Source organism: Euphorbia lathyris, chromosome 3, assembly GCF_963576675.1.
Source record: "Euphorbia lathyris chromosome 3, ddEupLath1.1, whole genome shotgun sequence".
NCBI classification, from domain to species: domain Eukaryota; kingdom Viridiplantae; phylum Streptophyta; class Magnoliopsida; order Malpighiales; family Euphorbiaceae; genus Euphorbia; species Euphorbia lathyris.
Genome location: NC_088912.1, coordinates 21,824,008 through 21,845,298, shown reverse-complemented (window position 1 = coordinate 21,845,298; position 21,291 = coordinate 21,824,008). Strand labels below are relative to the sequence as shown.

At 38.0% G+C, this 21,291-nt stretch overlaps 2 protein-coding genes across 4 annotated transcripts; one reads left to right on the top strand and one right to left on the bottom strand.

Annotated features, from left to right (window-relative positions):
* The first annotated feature begins 15,903 nt into the window (after nucleotides 1-15,903).
* LOC136222416 (uncharacterized) lies at nucleotides 15,904-19,396 on the top strand. Of its 3 annotated transcripts, none has more exons than XR_010685635.1 (5): nucleotides 15,904-16,169; nucleotides 16,255-16,375; nucleotides 16,607-16,761; nucleotides 18,434-18,744; nucleotides 18,978-19,396. XR_010685635.1 is itself a non-coding variant. In XM_066010156.1 (4 exons), the coding sequence occupies exons 1-4, from the start codon at nucleotides 15,972-15,974 to the stop codon at nucleotides 18,500-18,502; spliced, it is 543 nt and encodes a 180-aa protein (XP_065866228.1). In that variant the 5' UTR covers nucleotides 15,904-15,971; the 3' UTR covers nucleotides 18,503-19,396. The 3 variants fall into 3 exon arrangements, 1 of the variants encoding a protein (XP_065866228.1); XR_010685634.1 differs by having other exon boundaries at nucleotides 18,434-18,768; XM_066010156.1 differs by having other exon boundaries at nucleotides 18,434-19,396.
* Nucleotides 16,902-20,956, bottom strand: LOC136222414 (serine carboxypeptidase-like). Its single transcript, XM_066010155.1, has 9 exons — nucleotides 20,603-20,956; nucleotides 20,361-20,529; nucleotides 20,134-20,253; nucleotides 19,250-19,393; nucleotides 19,016-19,166; nucleotides 18,576-18,667; nucleotides 18,169-18,427; nucleotides 17,790-17,923; nucleotides 16,902-17,632 (listed from the first exon to the last, which is right to left on the bottom strand). Exons 1-9 carry the CDS (start codon nucleotides 20,899-20,901, stop codon nucleotides 17,519-17,521), a joined length of 1,482 nt encoding a protein of 493 aa, XP_065866227.1. The 5' UTR covers nucleotides 20,902-20,956; the 3' UTR covers nucleotides 16,902-17,518.
* Between the last annotated feature and the right edge of the window lie 335 nt (nucleotides 20,957-21,291).

Sequence of the window (21,291 nt, the reverse complement as noted above, 5' to 3'; positions counted from 1 at the left end):
CAAGTTTGAGGGGTTATGTTTTACAATTGGACAAGTTTGAGAGGTATGTTTTACAATTGGACAAGTTTGAGAGGTAAGTTGTTACAATTGAAAGTTGAAGGGGGCAGTTGCAACATTTAGACAAGTTTAGGGGGTTATTTATGTATTAGACCTACTTTAAATGAGTTCACAGTTCGGTGGGTAATAAACCATTTTAAGAAAGTCTAGGGGTTAATAGATTCCATTAAAGAGTTAATTAGTCACTTTAAATAAGTTCAGAGATTTAATAGAACATTTTGAAGTACAACCACAGTTGATTTTTTTTTAAATAAATACATGGGCTAAAGATGTATTAAGCCAACAGAAAAGGATAAAATACATCATTTCTTTCATAATTGAACCTTTGAATTCAAAACCAGATATAAAAATATATTAATATACTGATTGACTGCATGAATTGTCGATAAATCACACACTTTAAAAGCCATTATGTTATTAAAGGAATATATTTTACCGGCATTTTCATGATTAATCAGTATATTTACATAATGCAACGATCATTTGGACTTTTATATTTAATGTATATGTCAAAATTTAGAGAGTTTTATATCCGGTTTTAAAATTAGTAACACCGAAATTGAGGGGCTATGAGTATATTTGTATCCGAATTGTTTTTCCCGAAAGAAACATGTTTAGCCTTATATATGATATTTTCAATTTTGTTGATTTTCAATTTGCTATTTTCCAATAATAATAATGAATTGAATATTATTATTATCAGAGATAGTCAACGCATGGTAGGCAACTAAAGAGGCAAGAGCCCATGACCTTATCATGTACAGTAAAATCTTCATAAATTAATACTCCCTTTATAAATTAATAACATCTTTAAAATAATAATTTCTTCGCGATTTGGGTCAGTTCGGTAAATTAATACTCGATAAGTTAATATCTCTATAAATTAATAAAATTTTATAGTCTCAACATTATTAATTTATAGAGGTTTTACTATAATTGCTTAAATTTCTAAATTCCTAATAGCTCCTCCAATCACAGTAAGCATCAATAGTCATTTTAAAACCGTTTAAGAACAATTTTAATAGTTGGCAGCAAGAGTTGTAGCCTAGATTGTGAAATGAGCGTTCCAAGTGTAACCACAAATTTTTAGTTTGGATAAGTCTCACACGTAAATTAACTTTTATCTTCTTTATATTTATCCATTTAACGCTTTTTGTATTAATAAAATAAATCCTTCCAGTTGAATAATTGTAAATTCAATTATTATTATTAATTGAATAAATATTATTATTCAAAACATTCTCAATTTTTTGTTTGGATTTAAAAATAAAAATTATGATAAATAAATATATTCGAATTAAAAAAATTTACGCTGAATTTTTTTTTGGGATTATATATAAAAAAACATGCAAATTGCAAAAAGAACAAGATAACGTAATGTTGGAAATTAAAAGCGTAACATGCATAATTTACATATGAAAAGTAAACATTACATTTGACGATAATCAATTAAGGTCTGACACTCCAAACGTGTCCAAATGTGATCCATGATATCACCCTTGATTCATATTTCTATCTCGGATGTTGCATCCTTTGCGAGATATACCTAAAAAACTGGAGCATGTCATTCTCAAGTATGTGTGTCATTTACCTTCAACAATCATGTTATGTAATATCATAAAGCTTCCATGATATCATGAAGTTTACTTTTATGTCAATTTCGTGTTGGTCACAAACTATTGCAAAATGAGATTGACGTACCCTGAATACTCGTTTAACATCTTTTCTTGCACTCTCATGCATTTGTTTGAAACAAAGTCTCTTAGGGTCATTGACATGTGGAATGCTTATGACAAATGCAGCCCACTCGATCATATATGTATGGTAGTATCCTAGGTTGTACTCGGTCTCATTTACAGTGGAATGAACTTTTGGAAAGCATTCCATGTAAATTCTCTTGGAAAAAATTCTAACAGATCAACGCACTCAGGCCGTTGTTTGACCCAACAACATCAGAATATGCATGCCATATCCACGAACCACCGAGGCGACTATCCAACCATGATTATCAAATGCACATAATCTCTTCGAGTATATTACCCTTTCCACCCAACTAGACAATTTTTTCAAACCTATTATACGCAATCAAGAGTTTCAAGCATGCCAGGAAAACCATGTATTTCCTCATACATTTGAAGCAAGCATTGGACATCAACATAGTATGCCTCCTCAATTCACAGTGTTGGTCCCTTGTAAGGTTGCAAGTATAGTTCCAAGGGGGGGTTAGGAACTATTTAAACTTTTTCACAATTAGGGCAGACTTCTTTTTCTAAGGAAAAAGGTTTTAACAGCGGCGCTGAGTAAACAGCAAGATACTGGCTTAGTCAACTGGTGACTAGGTCAGTTTCTTAGCTTGAGTCAGGAGATAGCACTTAGAGTCTATTCCTGAGCTCAGATGTTCAACGCGCACAACTCAACTTGACCTCTTTACTTGGTCAGTTTTTGGTTATTTCAAGCAAGCAATATATATAAGGAGTTAAAGGTAAGAAATACTTTACTCAGCAGATTTATCCAGGTTCGGCTTCTTCTAAGCCTACGTCCTGTCCCCGGAACACGTTCCGAGATTTCGAATCCTCTACTGAGCTCTTTAAAGGTAGAGCCTCAAACCTTTTACAATCTTAGCAACTGAGTATAACAAGAGTACCTTCCTCTATACCTCTACTCAATCCTAATCTCTCGCTGAGTACTATAACCGAGTACTCATCCTCTCCTTTCTAATCTCTAGAAATGATAAGTGTTTTGTCCTATACAATGATTTGCTAAGACACTTTAGACGATTGAAATAATCACTCTAGACTTTTACACAAATGTATGAATTGTAGTGTAAGATTTGCTTTGCTTCTTTGCTTGCAGAACTTGTGTAGAAATTTGGTCAGCGTAATGGCTTGATCAAGTTCTGTGTTGAATGAAGCTTCTGATGGCACTATTTATAGAGACGTCTGGGCATCGGTCATTTCGAATTTCGAAATAACCGTTGGAGGGAAACGGCTACCTGTCGTTGTCATCCTGACTTGCTCAGAGCTCTCGGCCAATCAGAATTGTGTATCTTCTGTCCTCGGTCAGCTCAGCAGACTGTCTCTCCTTTTATGGTAAAGTCAACTGGACAGCATACTGTGTCGTTTGAACTTTACCCAAAGTAGAAATACTTTGTCTGGAGGTTTTCATTAGCCAGCTGTTGTCTTGTACGCTTTGTCGAGACTACTCAGCAGCTTCATCTTGAAGTTGTTCCCGAAGGTCTTCTAGATCCTTCTCTTGCTGAGTTGCGTTTTGTCCAAAGCGACAACGTTTTACGGGCCGAGTTGTACTGAGTTGTTTGACTTGGGCCTTGACTTCCGTATTGGGCTTGGGCCTTTTAATTCTTGTGTCTTATAAACAATTTAACTCAACATTGAACAAACACATTAGTAGAATAAATCAAAGCATTTAAACTTAGTGTGTTTAGAATATGTATTTCAATTATACTTAAACAATTTTGTCAAATCAAAATTATGTGGAAAGGTGTTTCAACAAACTCCCGCATTTTGATGTTGGCAAAACTATTCAGCGAGGAACTCAGTATTGAGCTCCCCCATGATAGTTGACCTATTATACTTAGCAAACTCCCCCGTAAGGGTTGAGCTACTGACTTAGTTTTACTCTAAACATTTAAAGGTTTAATTGAGTAAGTCTAAGGTCAGTTTTTAGATATAGGTCAGCTTATTAAACATATTCTATTTACTCTAAAGCGGAAGGTTTAATCATATAGAGTGCGCTGAGTAATTTGTTGTTCAATGGATTCTTAACAAACAATGTTTTATAAGCACATAGGACAATGTCAAACATGTTATCAGCATTTGATTCAGTCAATAAGATCTATAAGTATAAAACATAGCTGATTTAATTGAAGATACGTAATGACTCAGTACACAGTAACATATATTAACATATATCATAACTCAGGAATAAGAATAAAAGATGCAGATATGATATATTGATAGTAGTTAGTGTTTACACAACAAAACTTATAGATAAGGCATATAGATTTCATCTGACTTAGTCTATACTGAGCTAGCCTATCTATTTCTTTTTCTTGTGTTGAGACTGACTTCGCTCATGCTGAGCTCTAGCTGCTTGTTCTTTCTCCCCCGTTTTGTCAGCATCAGGAGGAGGAAGTCTGAAGGCATCAGTTAAGGCAGCTCGAGTCAGTTCTTGGGACAGCTCCTTAAGTTTCTCAGCGCTTTCATTGACGCCGTCAAAAATTGCAACTCCATCAGTTGATACCTCTTCGGGTATGTTGAGTTCAGCAGCACTGAGCATATTGACGCTAAACGCTTGAGCTTTGCCTTGCCAGATGAGAGCTTCAGTAAGACCAGCAAAGATTTGGTGAAAGGTCTTTAAGAGAGCTGTGTCGTAATACTGACGTTGAATATTGTTATGACGAATGTGGTTGAAGGTTTGTTGTATGATAGACTGCATCTCATTCTGTTTCATTGCGTCAGTATCCATCTCTTGCTTATTCAGATTAAGCAAGCGAATAGCCTCACCAATTTGCTATACTGAGCACTGATTGTAAGAAACCATTTGCTCGTTGGTCTTGAGTTGCTCAGTGTGAAGCTGAGCAAAGAGCATCTTGACTTCAGATGAAGTGGCATGGTCGAGGTTCACAGCTGACAAGTTCTGGATTTGTTGTTGTAAGGAGGTCAAGTACTGCACGGTTGTCAGTTGGATCTCAGCCAGCTTGGTGATTGAATCCTGCTTGGCTTGCTGTGCTTGAAAAGAAATGATGAGATTCAGTAAGTCCTTGAGTCCCTTAACTTCGTTGAGAAGCTGAGTGACCTGGGAGAGCTGAGTAGTCTCAATAGATGAAGACCCAGCAGCAGGAGGGGTGGACTGTTGAAGGTCTCTGATCAACGCTTGCACTGAGTCAATGATCTTTTTGCCGGACTCAGTGGCATTCAAATAGCTTTGAGAGCCTTCAGGGACATCAGTGTGACCGGAAGGAAGAGGAGTGAAAGGAGTGACCTGGTCAGTGACTGGAATAGCATTTTCAATCTGCTCGTGAGTTTTAGGTATAGTTGATTGATCGGCAGAGAGTTGAGTTGGAGAAGTGGTAATCCGAATACTGTCTGTGTTGACGGCAGAAGTGTGTGGAGTCAGCACCATGCTTGAAGAAATAGCATTCACAGTAATCGGCTCAACCTGACTGGTTGAGGTGGCGGAAGCATTTTGGTCGGCATGTTCCTGTTGAGAAGAAACAGAGGCTTGCTTTTCTAATGACGTCGATACAATAGAGGTTGGTTGGCGTTTGAAAAATTTGAGCTTTACTGAGGATGGGTCCTTGGTTGTCTTTGAAATGACAAAGTCAGGAAGAGTTGGTGGTGGCACAAGAGGTTCACTGACAGGCTTCTCACTGGCCTTGACCAACTTTCTTCTTCTACGAGGTGGAGTGACAGTTTGACTAGGATCTTCTGAGTGAGAAGGAGAAGATTCGTGTTGCGCATCATGAGGCAGGTCAGCTTGTTCTTGGACTGGATCAACATTGTGTTGATCAAGTACTTGCTCATCTCCAGCAGCAACCCCAGCATTGGCCTGCTCAGTCTCATATTCACTGGCTGTCGCCTCAGAGTCCTCAGCGTCATCCTGACCGCTGGCCTCTTCTTCTTCTTCTTCTGTACTGTCACCATCAAGTTCTTCCTCAACTTGTGAGATGAAGTGATCATCCAGTTGTACCTCATGTTCTTCAGACTCAGCTACACTACCTTAACATTGGGTGAAGTGAGAGTCACCCGGTACTACAAAGTCTGTAGGTATGGCGTTGAGGGGAGTCAGTGTAGAAGGTTTCTGCTTCTTCTGAGGTTGTTCAGCAGTTTCCTCAGTTCCAGGCTCACCTTGCCTGCTTCGTTTCTCAGCTGACTTACCAGCTGACTTCTGCCTTTTTGCTGGAGACTCAACATTTTTGGAAGGAGTCTCAGCAGTTTTTCTTTTGTGAGAAGCTGGGGCCTTAGTCCTTCTCCCTTTCTTTGGCTCAGCAGTTCCCTCAGCTTGTCCAGCAGCAGCAGCAGCTTTACCTTTCTTCAAAGGCTGTCCAAATTTTAATGCTCTCAGCGAGGTAGCTGTTATCTCAGATCCTCGAGTCTTCTCCTCACCTTCGAGATCAACTTTATGGTCAATAAGGATTCTTGTGATGATTGATCCTAGCCTCAGCGTACCAGAGCTGCGTAGGAAGCCAGCGACAAGAAAGACTAGCATATTGATTGGTGTGTACGTCAGCATATGCCATATAAAGCATTGCTCGAAGTTTGTTGCTGATGTAGTGCAGTTGATCTTCGGGTAGATGAAGTAGGTCAGCAAGTAATGAGACATCTTCTGGTGCTGACCCATGGATGAAGCTGAGACTTCTCCTGAGTGGCCCTCAGGTTTGCAGAAGTTGTGTGCATACCCAGTGCCATCCTGATCTCCAGATCTTCTCAGCCTTGCTCCCTCAGTTTTTAATTTGAGAAGATTTCCTACGTAGAGAGGGTTGATGAAGATGGTTTTCTCTTTCACCACTGTACACAGATAGTCAGTGTTGTCATTTGCAACGCGGAGGTTGTGATAAAACTCCCTTACCAGGTCAGGGTAGGTGTCATCCCTAACCGAAAACAGCTCCGTCCAGCCATTTTGTGAAATCCACTCGCAGAAGGGTTGTTCGTTTTGTACGAAGTTTCCTGATACCCATCTTGAGGGCTCAACTTTCCATTCGCGGACGTTCTCAAAAACCTTGGAGTAGGTTCTGACTTTTACAGGCTTTTCCTGACCAGAGGTTTGGCCAGCTTTTCCTTTGCTCGGCGAGGTGACTTTGGTAGGTTCCGGCACAGAGGTTTGGCAGGAAGTGTCATCGGAGCTGGGCTTGGAGTGGCCAGCACCGGAGATGTTGTAAGAAACCTTAGTCATTGTTGAGGATGGGAAAGCTTAGAGGGGTTTTTAGAGAGAAATAATTTTTTTGCCTTAGAGTTCGATAAGCGTAAAGAATAAAAAATGGGGAATTACCCATTATTTATAGAGGTAAGGTGTGGTATGGATCTAATCGAATCCATGTGTCAGTTTTGCCTTGGGATTGTGAACCGACAAAGATCCTGGCATTTATGACACATACGGCGTATACGTCATCCTAGGGCTATACGCGTGCTATTGCATTTATTCTAACGGATCTAACACTCAGCGTTTAGAATACTAATAGTTTGATATTCTGAGTGGTCAGTATTGCATAAAGGGATGATTTCTAAGTTTAAGTTTAAACTAACTTACTCAGTGTGCAAGTTTACTCAGTATTTGATGTTCAATCAATTTCTATGAGTTACTCAGCAAAACCAATCATTCAGCATAATAAATCACTCAGCATGCATATTTATTTAGTACAGGAATTTACTGAAGAGGATTAAACATACCGATAGCTTCTCTCAGTATGCTGAACTGCTCACGAGCCAGTGGCTTCGTGAAGATATCCGCAAGCTGTTCGTCCGTTGGGACAAAGGTCAACTTGATCTCACCTTTAAGTACATGGTCTCTAATGAAGTGATGTCTGGTGCTGACATGCTTCATTCTGCTGTGTTGAATTGGGTTCTTTGAAAGATCAATTGCACTTTTGTTGTCACATTTGACTTCAATTGTCTTCGTTTGAACACCATAGTCTTCAAGCTGTTGCTTAATCCATAGGACTTGAGCAACACAATGACCAGCAGCAATGTACTCAGCTTCAGTGGTAGACAAGGCTACTGACGCCTGCTTTTTGCTGAACCAGGATACAAGACAGCTTCCTAAGAAGTGACATCCTCCAGAGGTGCTTTTACGTTCCAGCTTATCCCATCCATAGTCAGCGTCAGTGTATCCGATGAGTGTGAAATCATGAGTATTGGGATACCATAAACCTGCGTTCACTGAGCTTTGCAAATATCTAAGGATTCTTTTTACAGCAATGTAATGAGATTCCTTAGGGTTAGATTGATATCTAGCACAGTAGCATACTGAAAACTGAATGTCCGGTCTACTGGCTGTTAGGTAAAGTAGAGAGCCTATCATACATCGATATAATTTGCTGTCTACTGACTTACCATTCTCGTCAGCGCAGAGGACAGTGTCAGTGCCCATAGGAGTGGATATTGGCTTGCAATTTTCCAAATCATATTTCTTTAATATCTCCTTGGCATATTTGGCTTGACTGATGAAGATGCCATTCTTTCCTTGTTTAATTTGAAGACCGAGAAAGAAGTTGAGTTCTCCCATCATGGACATTTCAAACTCAGTCTGCATTTGTTTGTTAAACTCCTTGCACATTGATTCGTTAGTTGCACCAAATATTATATCATCAACATAAATTTGGGCCAGCAGGGTATCTTTACCCTTTCTCTTAATGAATAAGGTTGTATCAGCTTTGCCCCTAACGTAATTTCTAGTCAGCAGAAAACTGGTCAGCCTCTTATACCAAGCACGTGGTGCTTGCTTGAGGCCGTACAGAGCCTTTTTGAGTTTATAAACATGGTTAGGGAATTTATGGTCCTCAAAACCTGGAGGTTGATTAACATAAACCTCCTCGTTTATAACTCCATTAAGAAATGCACTTTTGACATCCATTTGGAATAATTTAAAGTTCATGTAAGATGCATATGCACATAGAATTCTAATTGCCTCTAGCCTTGCCACTGGGGCAAAGGTCTCACCGTAGTCAATACCTTCTTGCTGACTATAGCCCTGAGCTACAAGCCTTGCTTTGTTCCTGACTACATTTCCTTGTTCATCCATCTTGTTCCTGAAGACCCATCTTGTTCCAATGGTCTTTTAACTCTTTGGATGAGGCACTAGCTCCCATACATCGTTTCTTCTTAATTGATCGAGCTCCTCTTGCATTGCGTTCATCCAGAATTCATCGTACTCAGCTTCAGCGAAATTCTTCGGTTCTTGAACTGAGACGAAAGCAACATTGCTGAGGTACTTCCTGAGTTGATTCCTCGTCATTAGGGTATTCCCAGCAGAATCAAGGATCGCACTCTCTGAGTTCCCTCTTGGGATCCTTATCTCTTTAAGTAGATTCATGTCTTGTGCTGTCTGTGTTTCAACAATCTCTGCAGAAGTAGATGGGTCAGTAAAAGTAATCTTAGGTTCACTCTTACTCTTGGTCAGCCTTTTCGTGAATGACTCAGTAGCTGGTTCTTGGTCAGCGGTGGTTACTGAGTGTGGATCATCTTCGGTCAGCGGCTGGTATCTACCTGCAGGGTTAGTTTCGTCGAACTCTACATGTACTGACTCTTCTAAAACTTGAGTTCGCTTATTAAAAACTCTGTATTCTTTGTTGTTTGTTGAGTAGCCCAAAAAGATAGCCTCATCAGCTTTTGAATCAAACTTTGCTAAGCTATCTTTGGTATTTAAAATAAAACATCTACAGCCAAAGGCACGAAGGTATCCAATATTGGGCTTTCGTCCTTTCTAAAGTTCATAGGGGGTTTTCTTGAGTATAGGTCTAACTAGAGCCCTATTAAAAATATAGCACGCTGTGTTAACAGCCTCTCCCCAAAAATACTTTGGAAGCCTATGCTCATCCAGCATTGTCCTGGCTATTTCAACCAGAGTTCTGTTCTTCCTTTCTACAACCCCATTTTGTTGAGGTGTTCTAGGAGCAGAAAAATTATGGTCAATGCCGCTGGCTTCACAGAATTCAACAAACTTTTGGTTTTTGAATTCTCCACCATTATCGCTACGGATGTGAGCTAATTTTAGGTCTTTTTCATTTTCAATTTTTCTAACCAAATTTGAAAATGTCTCAAACGTTTCATCCTTGTTGGTCAGCAAGATGACCCACGTATACCGAGAGAAGTCATCTACAATGACCAAGGAAAATCTTCTTCCACCCAGACTCAGCGGCTGGACTGGACCGAAGATATCTAAGTGTAGTAACTCTAACGGACGCTTAGTTGAGACAATATTTTTGCTATGAAAAGATTGTTTGGTTTGTTTTCCAGCTTGGCAAGCGTGGCATAATTGATCTTTTTCAAATTTAAGTTCAGGCAGTCCCTCAACCAATTGCTTTCTTGCTAGTTTGGCCAGGAGGTCCATGCTTACATGACCAAGTCTCGTGTGCCATAGCCAGGAATTCTCTTCCTTTGATACCAAGCACACAGTTTTTGAAAACTTTTTCTCTAAGTCTAGCATAAAGACATTATCTATTCGAGGGGCAGTTAATATTAACTCATTTGTTTTACCCTCGTATATTTTACATCCAGTAGCATCAAATATAACTTTTCTCCCATTGTCACATAGCTGAGCTACGCTGAGTAAGTTATATTTGAGTCCGCTGACTAGGGAGACAGATTCAATAGTAGGATTACCTCCGATGGTTACATCGAGCCCTACTATCTTTCCCTTCTTGTTGTCTCTAAAACTTACACTTCCTCCTCGTTTACGTTCAAACGTGATGAACTGAGTTTCATCACCCGTCATATGCCTTGAGCATGCGCTGTCAATATACCACATCTTTGACTTCTCGGCATATCTCAGGCTTACCTGCATTGTAACTAGTTACTTTTAGGTACCCAATTCTTTTTGGGTCCTTGCTTGTTAGGTGCAACAGGTAAAGCATCATATTTCATTTTATGGCGACATACATGGACAGTATGGCCATTCTTTCCACAGAAGTCACAGCTGACCTTCTGTTTAGGATGTTTCACTGACTTGTCAGCACCCCAGTGCTGAGCGTGCCAGCACACCTTAGTGGTGTGTCCTAACTTCCCACAAAAGTCACACTGGACTTTTCGCTGGGGATTCCATCTCTGCTGAGTACCTTGGTACTGAGTTCTCAGAGGACTGTTTCTTTTATTTGGAACCTTTAGTTGGCTCTGGATAGTTGTGACGTCCTTTCTCAGTTTCTTTGAAACTGGCTGGACTTCAGAGACAGACTCATGTATGATCTTCATGTTATCATGCAGAGTTGAATTGTCCTGAAGAAGGAATCTGAGGTCACTCAGTTTGACCTCTTCCACTTCGTCACAGCGCCTGCTAAGTGCTCTAACTTTCTTATTACACTTCTTGACAAGTGTGTAGAGATCACTCAGGGCATTAACCATATCGTTTCTGAGCTGGGGAAGAGAAATTACCTCATTTAATTGCTCCTCATCATCTGATGCGACGGATAGGTCAGCATGCTCAGAGACGTATGGCTCAGTAAGTTCGTCAGCCATGAAGCATATCTTTGCTGACTCGGTGGCCTCAGTTTCTGTAGATGAAGACTCATCACTGTCGCTCCAAGTAGCCATCATTGCCTTCTTCCCGCTCTTCTTATCTTTCCTCAGTGTGGGGCAGCTTGACTTAATATGGCCAGTTTGATGGCACTCAAAGCATGTAATGGGCTTTGAGCTGTCCTTTTTGTATTTGCTGTCGCTTGAGTCAGCTTTATACTTATCAAACTTTCTGTAAGGCTTCTTAGAGTATTTGTCATTTTTCCTGAATAGCATTTTCATTTTCCTTGTGAACATAGCCATCTCCTCATCATCAGTTGAGCTCCCGTCAGTAGAGTCAGCTTTCATGACAAGGGATTTCTGCTTCTTGTCTTCAGATTTTTCCTTCACCTCAAAGTTTTTCATGGATATCTCATGGGTCAGCAACGAGCCGATGAGTTCGTCATATTTATAGGTGGTTAAATCCTGAGCTTCCTCAACCGCTGTCTTCTTTGCTTGCCAGTCTTTAGGAAGACTCCTGAGTATCTTTTTGACTTGTTCTTCCTCAGTGAAGATTTTCCCAAGTCTCTTGAGCTCATTAATGATGTTGGTGAACCTTGCATTCATATCTGAAATGCCCTCATCATTGTTCATCTCGAACAGCTCGTACAGTCTCATCTGCTGATTCACCTTGGACTCCTTTACTTTATTGGTTCCCTCGTAGGTGACTTCCAGCTTTTTCCAAATCTCTTGTGCCGACTCACAACCTGAGATTTTATTATATTCTGCAGCATCGAGCGCACAGTGGAGCATATTGATAGCCGAAGCGTGATTTTGAAGCTTCTTAAGATCATCCTCTGTCCATTTGGCCTCAGCTTTTACAACTGTTTGGCCAGCCACAACTTCGACAGGTACAAATGGGCCTTGGACTTGTTGGTCCCTTGTAAGGTTGCAAGTATAGTTCCAAGGGGGGGTTAGGAACTATTTAAACTTTTTCACAATTAGGGCAGACTTCTTTTTCTAAGGAAAAAGGTTTTAACAGCGGCGCTGAGTAAACAGCAAGATACTGGCTTAGTCAACTGGTGACTAGGTCAGTTTCTTAGCTTGAGTCAGGAGATAGCACTTAGAGTCTATTCCTGAGCTCAGATGTTCAACGCGCACAACTCAACTTGACCTCTTTACTTGGTCAGTTTTTGGTTATTTCAAGCAAGCAATATATATAAGGAGTTAAAGGTAAGAAATACTTTACTCAGCAGATTTATCCAGGTTCGGCTTCTTCTAAGCCTACGTCCTGTCCCCGGAACACGTTCCGAGATTTCGAATCCTCTACTGAGCTCTTTAAAGGTAGAGCCTCAAACCTTTTACAATCTTAGCAACTGAGTATAACAAGAGTACCTTCCTCTATACCTCTACTCAATCCTAATCTCTCGCTGAGTACTATAACCGAGTACTCAGCCTCTCCTTTCTAATCTCTAGAAATGATAAGTGTTTTCTCCTATACAATGATTTGCTAAGACACTTTAGACGATTGAAATAATCACTCTAGACTTTTACACAAATGTATGAATTGTAGTGTAAGATTTGCTTTGCTTCTTTGCTTGCAGAACTTGTGTAGAAATTTGGTCAGCGTAATGGCTTGATCAAGTTCTGTGTTGAATGAAGCTTCTGATGGCACTATTTATAGAGACGTCTGGGCATCGGTCATTTCGAATTTCGAAATAACCGTTGGAGGGAAACGGCTACCTGTCGTTGTCATCCTGACTTGCTCAGAGCTCTCGGCCAATCAGAATTGTGTATCTTCTGTCCTCGGTCAGCTCAGCAGACTGTCTCTCCTTTTATGGTAAAGTCAACTGGACAGCATACTGTGTCGTCTGAACTTTACCCAAAGTAAAAATACTTTGTCTGGAGGTTTTCATTAGCCAGCTGCTGTCTTGTATGCTTTGTCGAGACTACTCAGCAGCTTCATCTTGAAGTTGTTCCCGAAGGTCTTCTAGATCCTTCTCTTGCTGAGTTGCGTTTTGTCCAAAGCGACAACGTTCTAACAAACGCGGGCCGAGTTGTACTGAGTTGTTTGACTTGGGCATTGACTTCCGTATTGGGCTTGGGCCTTTTAATTCTTGTGTCTTATAAACAATTTAACTCAACATTGAACAAACACATTAGTAGAATAAATCAAAGCATTTAAACTTAATGTGTTTAGAATATGTATTTCAATTATACTTAAACAATTTTGTCAAATCAAAATTATGTGGAAAGGTGTTTCAACACACAGCTCCACACACCTCGATAATAGCACAACAAAAAATTTCTAAATATTCTAAGATTATACACTCACTAATTTTGATGTATTCATCAACAACATTAGCGGCAGATCCATATGCAAGTATGTATGTGAATAGTCATAATGCATTTATACTGCTTTTTTAAAGTGGAGACGGATGCACCCCGAGCTAACACTCAAAGACTCACTAAGGGATACGTGTACCCCATCGTTATCAAATAATAATCTAGAGAAGTCCAGATATCGAATCCACATGATTTATACCGTAAGTACCGTATTACTTAGTTCTTGATCCTTATTTAAGAGGTGATAAGTTGATTTGAATTTGTTTTTATACTAATCTACTCCTAAGTTGATCCAGAACACTTATAAATTCCTAGGAATAAAATGACAATAGTACGATAAAATAAGTATTCAACCAATATTCAAATAATTATGAATTGGATCGATATTGCATAAACATAAAATGACTCAACCAACTTATCCTTATGATAGTGCTTAGCACACAATTCCTTTGTTACAAGTCCTAACTAACTCCACGGGTTCAGAAATTCGGGTTCATTACTATAGTGTTGTCAACCTAAAATCTCCGATATAGATGACTGGATTAGACTCACTATATGATCAAGCAAACGATATTTGGGCTTTTAAAACGCTTAAATCACAATATGCAAACGTAATAATTGAAGAACTCCGTAAACATGGAAATGAAATTAAATTGAACTTATATTAAAGATGGTAAAAAATGTCACAATCTTATAACCAATTCGAAATTCAAAGAGAGATATTAGTAGTTGACAAGAACTAAAGGAGAAGGATCGCCTTTTGAAAACTTGTCGACTCGAGCGGTCGTCTCCCCGAATTTGGAGGTGATGAGAAACTTGAGAACTTGTGGTACGATGGTGGATAGAGCTTTTGCGGATGACAATGGTAGAATGTGGGAGGTTCAGATGAACTTTAAGGTGAAAGGAAATTTATAATAGTAATTCGATGTTATGGAATGAATATCTCAGGCCTTTAAAATCAAATCCTATCTATGAAATTCAAAAAAATACTGCAACTTAAATATTTCAGATGAAGATTGTCAAATTCAAATTCAAAAGACACAATCAAAGGAGGGTCCTCGGACTGCCAACTCGTCGAGCTGGCCTTCAACATAGGACGAGTGGCATCCTGGTGGCCAACTTGTCGAGCTGGCCTCCAGGTAAGGAGTTGGGCTCGTCTTAGCTACCAGCTCGTGAAGTTGGCCTTTAGCGAGGTTGGCTGGTCAATTGCACTCCTTGGTTTTGAATTCCTTGAAAAATGATAAACCAATCGAATACTATCAGTTCTTATTTACTATAATTGAAATCCATTCATAAACTTTAAGCATTTCGGTTATTATCTACTCCAATATGATTAGTAATTTGTCTAATTGAGTTACGTTCTTATTTACTATCAATTTCAATACTTAACGTCAAAACAACAATCAGACGCTTCGATAACTACCTAGGCAAAGTTCAACGAATTTCGTCTCTAAATCCGGAAACGGGATTTGTGTTTTCGATTTAAATTTACCAAAAAAAACATACCAGAAGGAACATTAGTCATTTTCTTTTATCGCGTCCGTCAGTCATGATTGTTGTTTGAGTTTGTGATTTTGGAAGAAATTAGTGAGAGAATGAGAATTTTTGTTAGAAATAAATGACAAGGATAAAAAATATCTGAAAGGAGCAGTGATAAGTAATTAGGGGACAGTAATTAGCAATATACTTGGATTATTACGCTAGCGTCAATATGAACATCAACGACATTGTTTTACCCGCCAAGTGCGAAATAACTTAAGGGGGTGAAATTGTAATTTTACATATAAATAAAAATTGGATAATTAATTTATTAGTCTCTATATTTTGTCAAAATACACTGTTTAGTCAATATATTTTCAAAAACATACAGTAAAGTCCCTAACATTTTTCTCGGTGAACTGTTTAGTCCCTAACGTTTTTCTCGGTGAACTGTTTAGTCTCTGCCGTTAGACTCTCATGAAGATTCTGTTAGTCAATTTGGATTTACGTTCTTCTTTTCCTTTTTAAGTGTTATTTTTCTTGATTTTCTTCTTAATCGTCCAAATTCGTAAGCATTGAGTTTGTTCTTTTTCTTGTTCTCCATATAAATAGCTTCTTCTTCTAAATTGGATTTCCTCTTCTGAAGTTTGATGGTAAATAGTAAAAGGTAATTTAGTCATTTTCGAAGTCATAAACGGTAAAAAATCTTACAAATACATGGAAGGACTAAACAGTTCACTGAGAAAAAGGTTAGGAACCTTATTATATGTTTTTAAAAATATAAGGATTAAACAGTATGTTTTGTCAAAATATAGACTAATAAATTAATTACCCATCAAAATTCAGCCTGGCAATCCAGTTTCCCTCGCGAGATAAAGGGATTGTGCAGAGCAAGAATCTCTCTGAAGCGAGGAAAAACAAAAAGAAATGGAGATGGAAGCTAACAAATCTACTACAGTAACGTGTACAGTTGTAGCCATTGATCATTCCAATCTCTCTTACAAAGCCTGTTCTCTCTGCGAGGCAACGCTTCCTGACACTCCTAATTCTGCCTGCAGATTTTGCAACAACTCCTCCTCCTCCTCCGTCTCCTCTTCCTCTTTCAAGCGTCTTTTTCGACTCCTTGTAAGAACTCTTCTTGCCTTTTCATTTTAATGGTCTCTGTGTTTATCTAGGTTTTGAATTTCTTTTCGTTTCTTTTGGTGGACAGCTGTCAATTGCCACTGATACCAAAGTGATTAATGTGATTTGCTTCGATAGAGCTGCTAGGGTTTTGTTTGGTTGCTCTGCTGATGACTTTTTTCACTTCGCCAAGTTTCATCCGTTTGCTGGTAAACATTCCAATTTTAAATTATGAGTTAATTGAATTAGGGTTAGCTTAAATTGACATGATGAACCCTTAATGCTGAAGTGAGATTTGAATTTTAAGCAAAGTTTAGGAGACAAATAGATCACTATAAGTTCAGGAGGGCAATAGATCAGTCGTTTTCAAAGTTCGGAAGGGGCTGTGTATGCATTAGGCCTTAGTTGAAGCCATGTTTGTGCTCTACTTGTTTTTGCAGCTGAAAATGCTGGTACAATTCTAGAAGGGGAAATGTTGAAAATGACATTATCTAAACCAAAAAATGGGAATGCACAACATCTGCGAGCAGTCTCAGTTTTGCCTTTAAGGACTGGTTATCAGCCAGTAATTGAGAGCTTGAGGGAATTATATAGGGTAAGAACAGGTTCTTGATGCTTCAATTCAATTTCTTCATGTATATATGAATAGTAAAGGGTAAACCAATTTCATTTTAGGATCAATATGTTTTGATAGGGATTTCCAGCTTTAATTGTAGTATGAATATGATCACAGGATTGAGAAATGAAAATCAGACATGTATTTTAAGTAAAATTGCTTATCTAGAACACAATTGTGAAACTAATAAATCAATTTCTTTTCAACTGTTGCTTTGCTGTGTAAGAGATGAGATTCCAGTTGTAACTAAATATTATCAAGCATATTTCTGTGTGAATCATGAATACTAGACTATGTTGGATCATGTTAACTTCAGTGAGGCATTCATTGGGTAGAAAGCCTATCACTATCTGCAATCTTCCCTTGCATCCAGCTCTTTAGCATTTGTAGTGCAGCTTTCGGTTCTTGATGCTTCAATTCAATTTCTTCATGTATATATGAATAGTAAAGGGTAAACCAATTTCATTTTAGGATCAATATGTTTTGATAGGGATTTCCAGCTTTAATTGTAGTATGAATATGATCACAGGATTGAGAAATGAAAATCAGACATGTATTTTAAGTAAAATTGCTTATCTAGAACACAATTGTGAAACTAATAAATCAATTTCTTTTCAACTGTTGCTTTGCTGTGTAAGAGATGAGATTCCAGTTGTAACTAAATATTATCAAGCATATTTCTGTGTGAATCATGAATACTAGACTATGTTGGATCATGTTAACTTCAGTGAGGCATTCATTGGGTAGAAAGCCTATCACTATCTGCAATCTTCCCTTGCATCCAGCTCTTTAGCATTTGTAGTGCAGCTTTCGGTTGATCCATCGGAACCATATGACCAGCCTCATAAACCTGTTTATTATTAGAAAAATGATTAAATTTCATTCAGCAAGACACACACAGACATGAAATTAGGAGTGTCAAAATGGCTTGTTGTCTCATAATCGTGTTACGTTTCGTGTCAAAAATTGAAAGTCGGACATGAAATAGATTGAGATCTGAGACTAACCTTGAGGAAAGTGAGGGGGCCATGGGTTTTCAGCTGTCCTGCTTCTGCACCTTCAACTGTAAATGAAATATTTGAAGCGGCCACAAAGTCTTTCTTTCCACTCCATTCCATTGCATTTACCCACCTTGAATTTCCTGCTTAAACACAAGTTCATTAGGAATATAGTCACAGCATGAAAAACATTACTAATTACGCTTTGATTACGGGTCTATTCCGTTCAGTTGTTATTGTTTATTATTTGTTAGTTATGTGTTGTTACTAGTAATTGGTAGATCTTAGCTAATTTTCCTTCCGAAATAGCTATCAACACTTCTATTCTACTTTTTGAAGTTAAAAAGAAAAAATGAGCTACAAGAACCAAACAGACACTAAATCTTACCGATCCAGTTACATATGAGATCCTTCTCTCCAGCATAGATAAGCACCTTGATTCCATCTTCAAGGAGATCCGGAATGCCTGCTTCGAGATTCCTCATCCAGTCTCTCTCCATGGCATCATATACATCACTACTGCATGAAACAAATTCCAAATTGCCTACACCTAGTGCATCCCTCACTGTTTTCTGGTTCAGAAATGTCTCCATGTCTGAGAAGTCGTAGCATAAACTTCCCTCACATTGTTTTCTAATATCATAGTACTGCAGATGAAAGATACCGTCAAAGACTTAACATCGAGAAGAATTCTAGAATGCTTCCGGTGTACACGTTCTTAACAAAATGAAAGGTTAAACTGTTGTCTCGATTATGCTATCTCGATTTTGTATTTGTATGAAGAATAATACTTACATTTAGACCATTACCAGCAGCATTTAAGACCTCATTGAATATTCCAGTGCAAGTTTCAAATGCAGATTCACAAGTAGATGTGCCATTGGTGCCTGAAAAACCACCATCAGTCCATATTCAATATGATCAAGCAAAGGATCGGAGCAAAGCAACTTCTCGCCAATTCAAGGTAGAAGTAGCAATTGTGTACAAGGTTTGACAGCTTGACACGAATTTAGTGGGTTAGTTTTTTATTAACTAGGGTTGTAAATAAGGCCGGATGAGGATGAGAATTGCTTTTTCCATCCCCGTCTAGATGGGGAATCTCTATCCCCATTTTGTAAATGGAGAAAATGTATCCCCATCTGCGTGGGGATTAGGGATCCTCATTCTACGTTACTAACTCAATAATTGACATGATAGGAATGCTATACGAATTGCCAGAAAGAAAGAGAAATTACCGCAAGCTTTGATTTGCTGTTCACATGATGGTATATACTGGTTAATATAGTCATAATCAGATTGTCCAATTAGGTTATTTTGAAGAGCATAGTCTGTGTATGCATTGTACTGAATAGCTGGATTAGTTAGACCATTACCAATGGCAAATCCCTGTTTCACAAAACAACAGTCAATTAGAACAGTAATTATTATGTCTTTTCTAAATTTATAGTAGGAATCAAAATTAAATTTACCTTGAGGTTAATATGAAGGCCTTCTTTGTTTTTGTTTCCTTTGTGAACCCGTGAAGCAAAAGCAGGAATATAATGCCCAGCATAAGATTCTCCAGTTATGTAAAAATCATTATTTACCAACTCTGGATGCTTCTTGAAGAAAGCCTGTCATTACATCCTTAAAATTAGCTCAATAAGTTTAAATATTAACATTGCTACCTGGAACTACACATGTTCATGGATTCAGGTAATCGCTCTGAACCGGATCTATTTAAACCCGTATATTTTTAAGCTGGACTTGAGATTTATAAAAAAAAAAAAAAAATAGGATGACCGATCTCGTATGCCTAATAATATGAATTATTAAATACAATATATTACAATTTATAAAATATATGAAGTTAAAGCTAAAATTTTATATATAATATTTATTTTTAATTTTAATTACAAATTTAATTTTTATTATTAAAAATTTGTTTTTTAAGGTGGGCTTTTGGGTGCTAGAGTATGATTGGGATGAGATTTTTAGGTGTCACCGTGTTGAATTTTACCAGAACCTGATTTAGCGGATCCATTAACAAATCTACTTCAAATTAATTCAACAAAAAAAATAAAAATAAAGAATTAAGGTTCAATTTGTTTCCGGGAGCTTTTCAATTTAGTCCAAATCGAAATTAAGTATTAACTCAATCATGAATCTTGTAAAATTTGACAAATTAGTTCAAATACAATCAATTTTAATACAAAATTTGTCATATCAAACTGTCAACTTAAAAATTGACCTTTAATTCAAAAAATAAATAAATGTCACCTACTAGTGTGAATTGAGAACTTGAGATTCAAATTAATGTCAAGTTCAATTGACAAAAAATAAAAAATAAAAAAATTAAAAGTTGGGAATAAACCTGCAAAAAGTCATACAAATCATTACTAACACCATTTTCGTCATGTCTGAGGTCACTCGCATCTGTTGTATAGCTGAATCCAGTTCCAGTAGGCTGGTCAACAAATATGAGGTTTGATCCCTGTCCAATCACATTTTTACTTTTATTATTCCACAATGTTTTCACTTAACCTTTTTTACCCTTTTTTTTCAATTTAAAGTACAAAATTAAAACCAGCAAGAAAATACCTTATCCCAGCCATACTCATTCCATTCTAGTGAAAGATTTTTACTCAAATGGTAAGGTCCATTTTCATAAAACAATGCCAATTCACTACTGCATCCTGGCCCTCCCGTCAACCAAATCACCACAGGATCACTCTTACTAGTCCGCGATTCGAACAAGAAGTAAAACATCCTGCCACAAAATCAGCTGTTTACTGTTACTGTTTGCTGTTACAGAAAAACAAAAAAATTTTTTTTTTTATTACCTTGCAGCTTTGGCATGGGGAAGCTTGAAGTAACCAGCATGGTGACCGAAATCCTGAACGGACGGTCCGGATTCTCCATGGAACCGGAGTTTCAATGGCTTCAATGGCTTCTCAACGAGAACAGTATCAGCATGAGTAGGAGGTAAAGGTTGAAGCCTTGATGGGAGATTGATAGAGTGTTTAGGGGATAAGTTAAGGGATTTAATCAAGTTTAGTGCTTGTTTTTTAGGAGAAGTAGATAAGGAATGAACATATGAACAACAAACTAAAACAATAAACACAGAGAGGAGGAATCTCATTTTTGAAAAACAAAAAAAGGAATATTTTGTGAATTGAGTATGTGGATGGAATTTCTGTTTGGTGTTGATGAGGTTTATATAAGGTTTGATCAGCCAACTTGGTCCATAAAGTTTTTGCGGAAAAGGTCTTTCAACTTCTTCTCTTTTCTTTTTATGTTGGAATTTTTTTTTTCCCTTTTTCGGTCGCATATTGTCGTATCAGAAATTGGCAACCCGAGCCCCGGCTTTTTTACATCACAGAATTTTATATCTAAATCATGACCTAATTACTTCACCATACTATATGACAAGGGTCAAATTTGCCTGTAACGTTGTTAGAAATTTTTTACTTTTATACTTGTTGTGAAAAACTGCCAATTTTATCCGTTATAGTTGATATTTTAGGTCAAA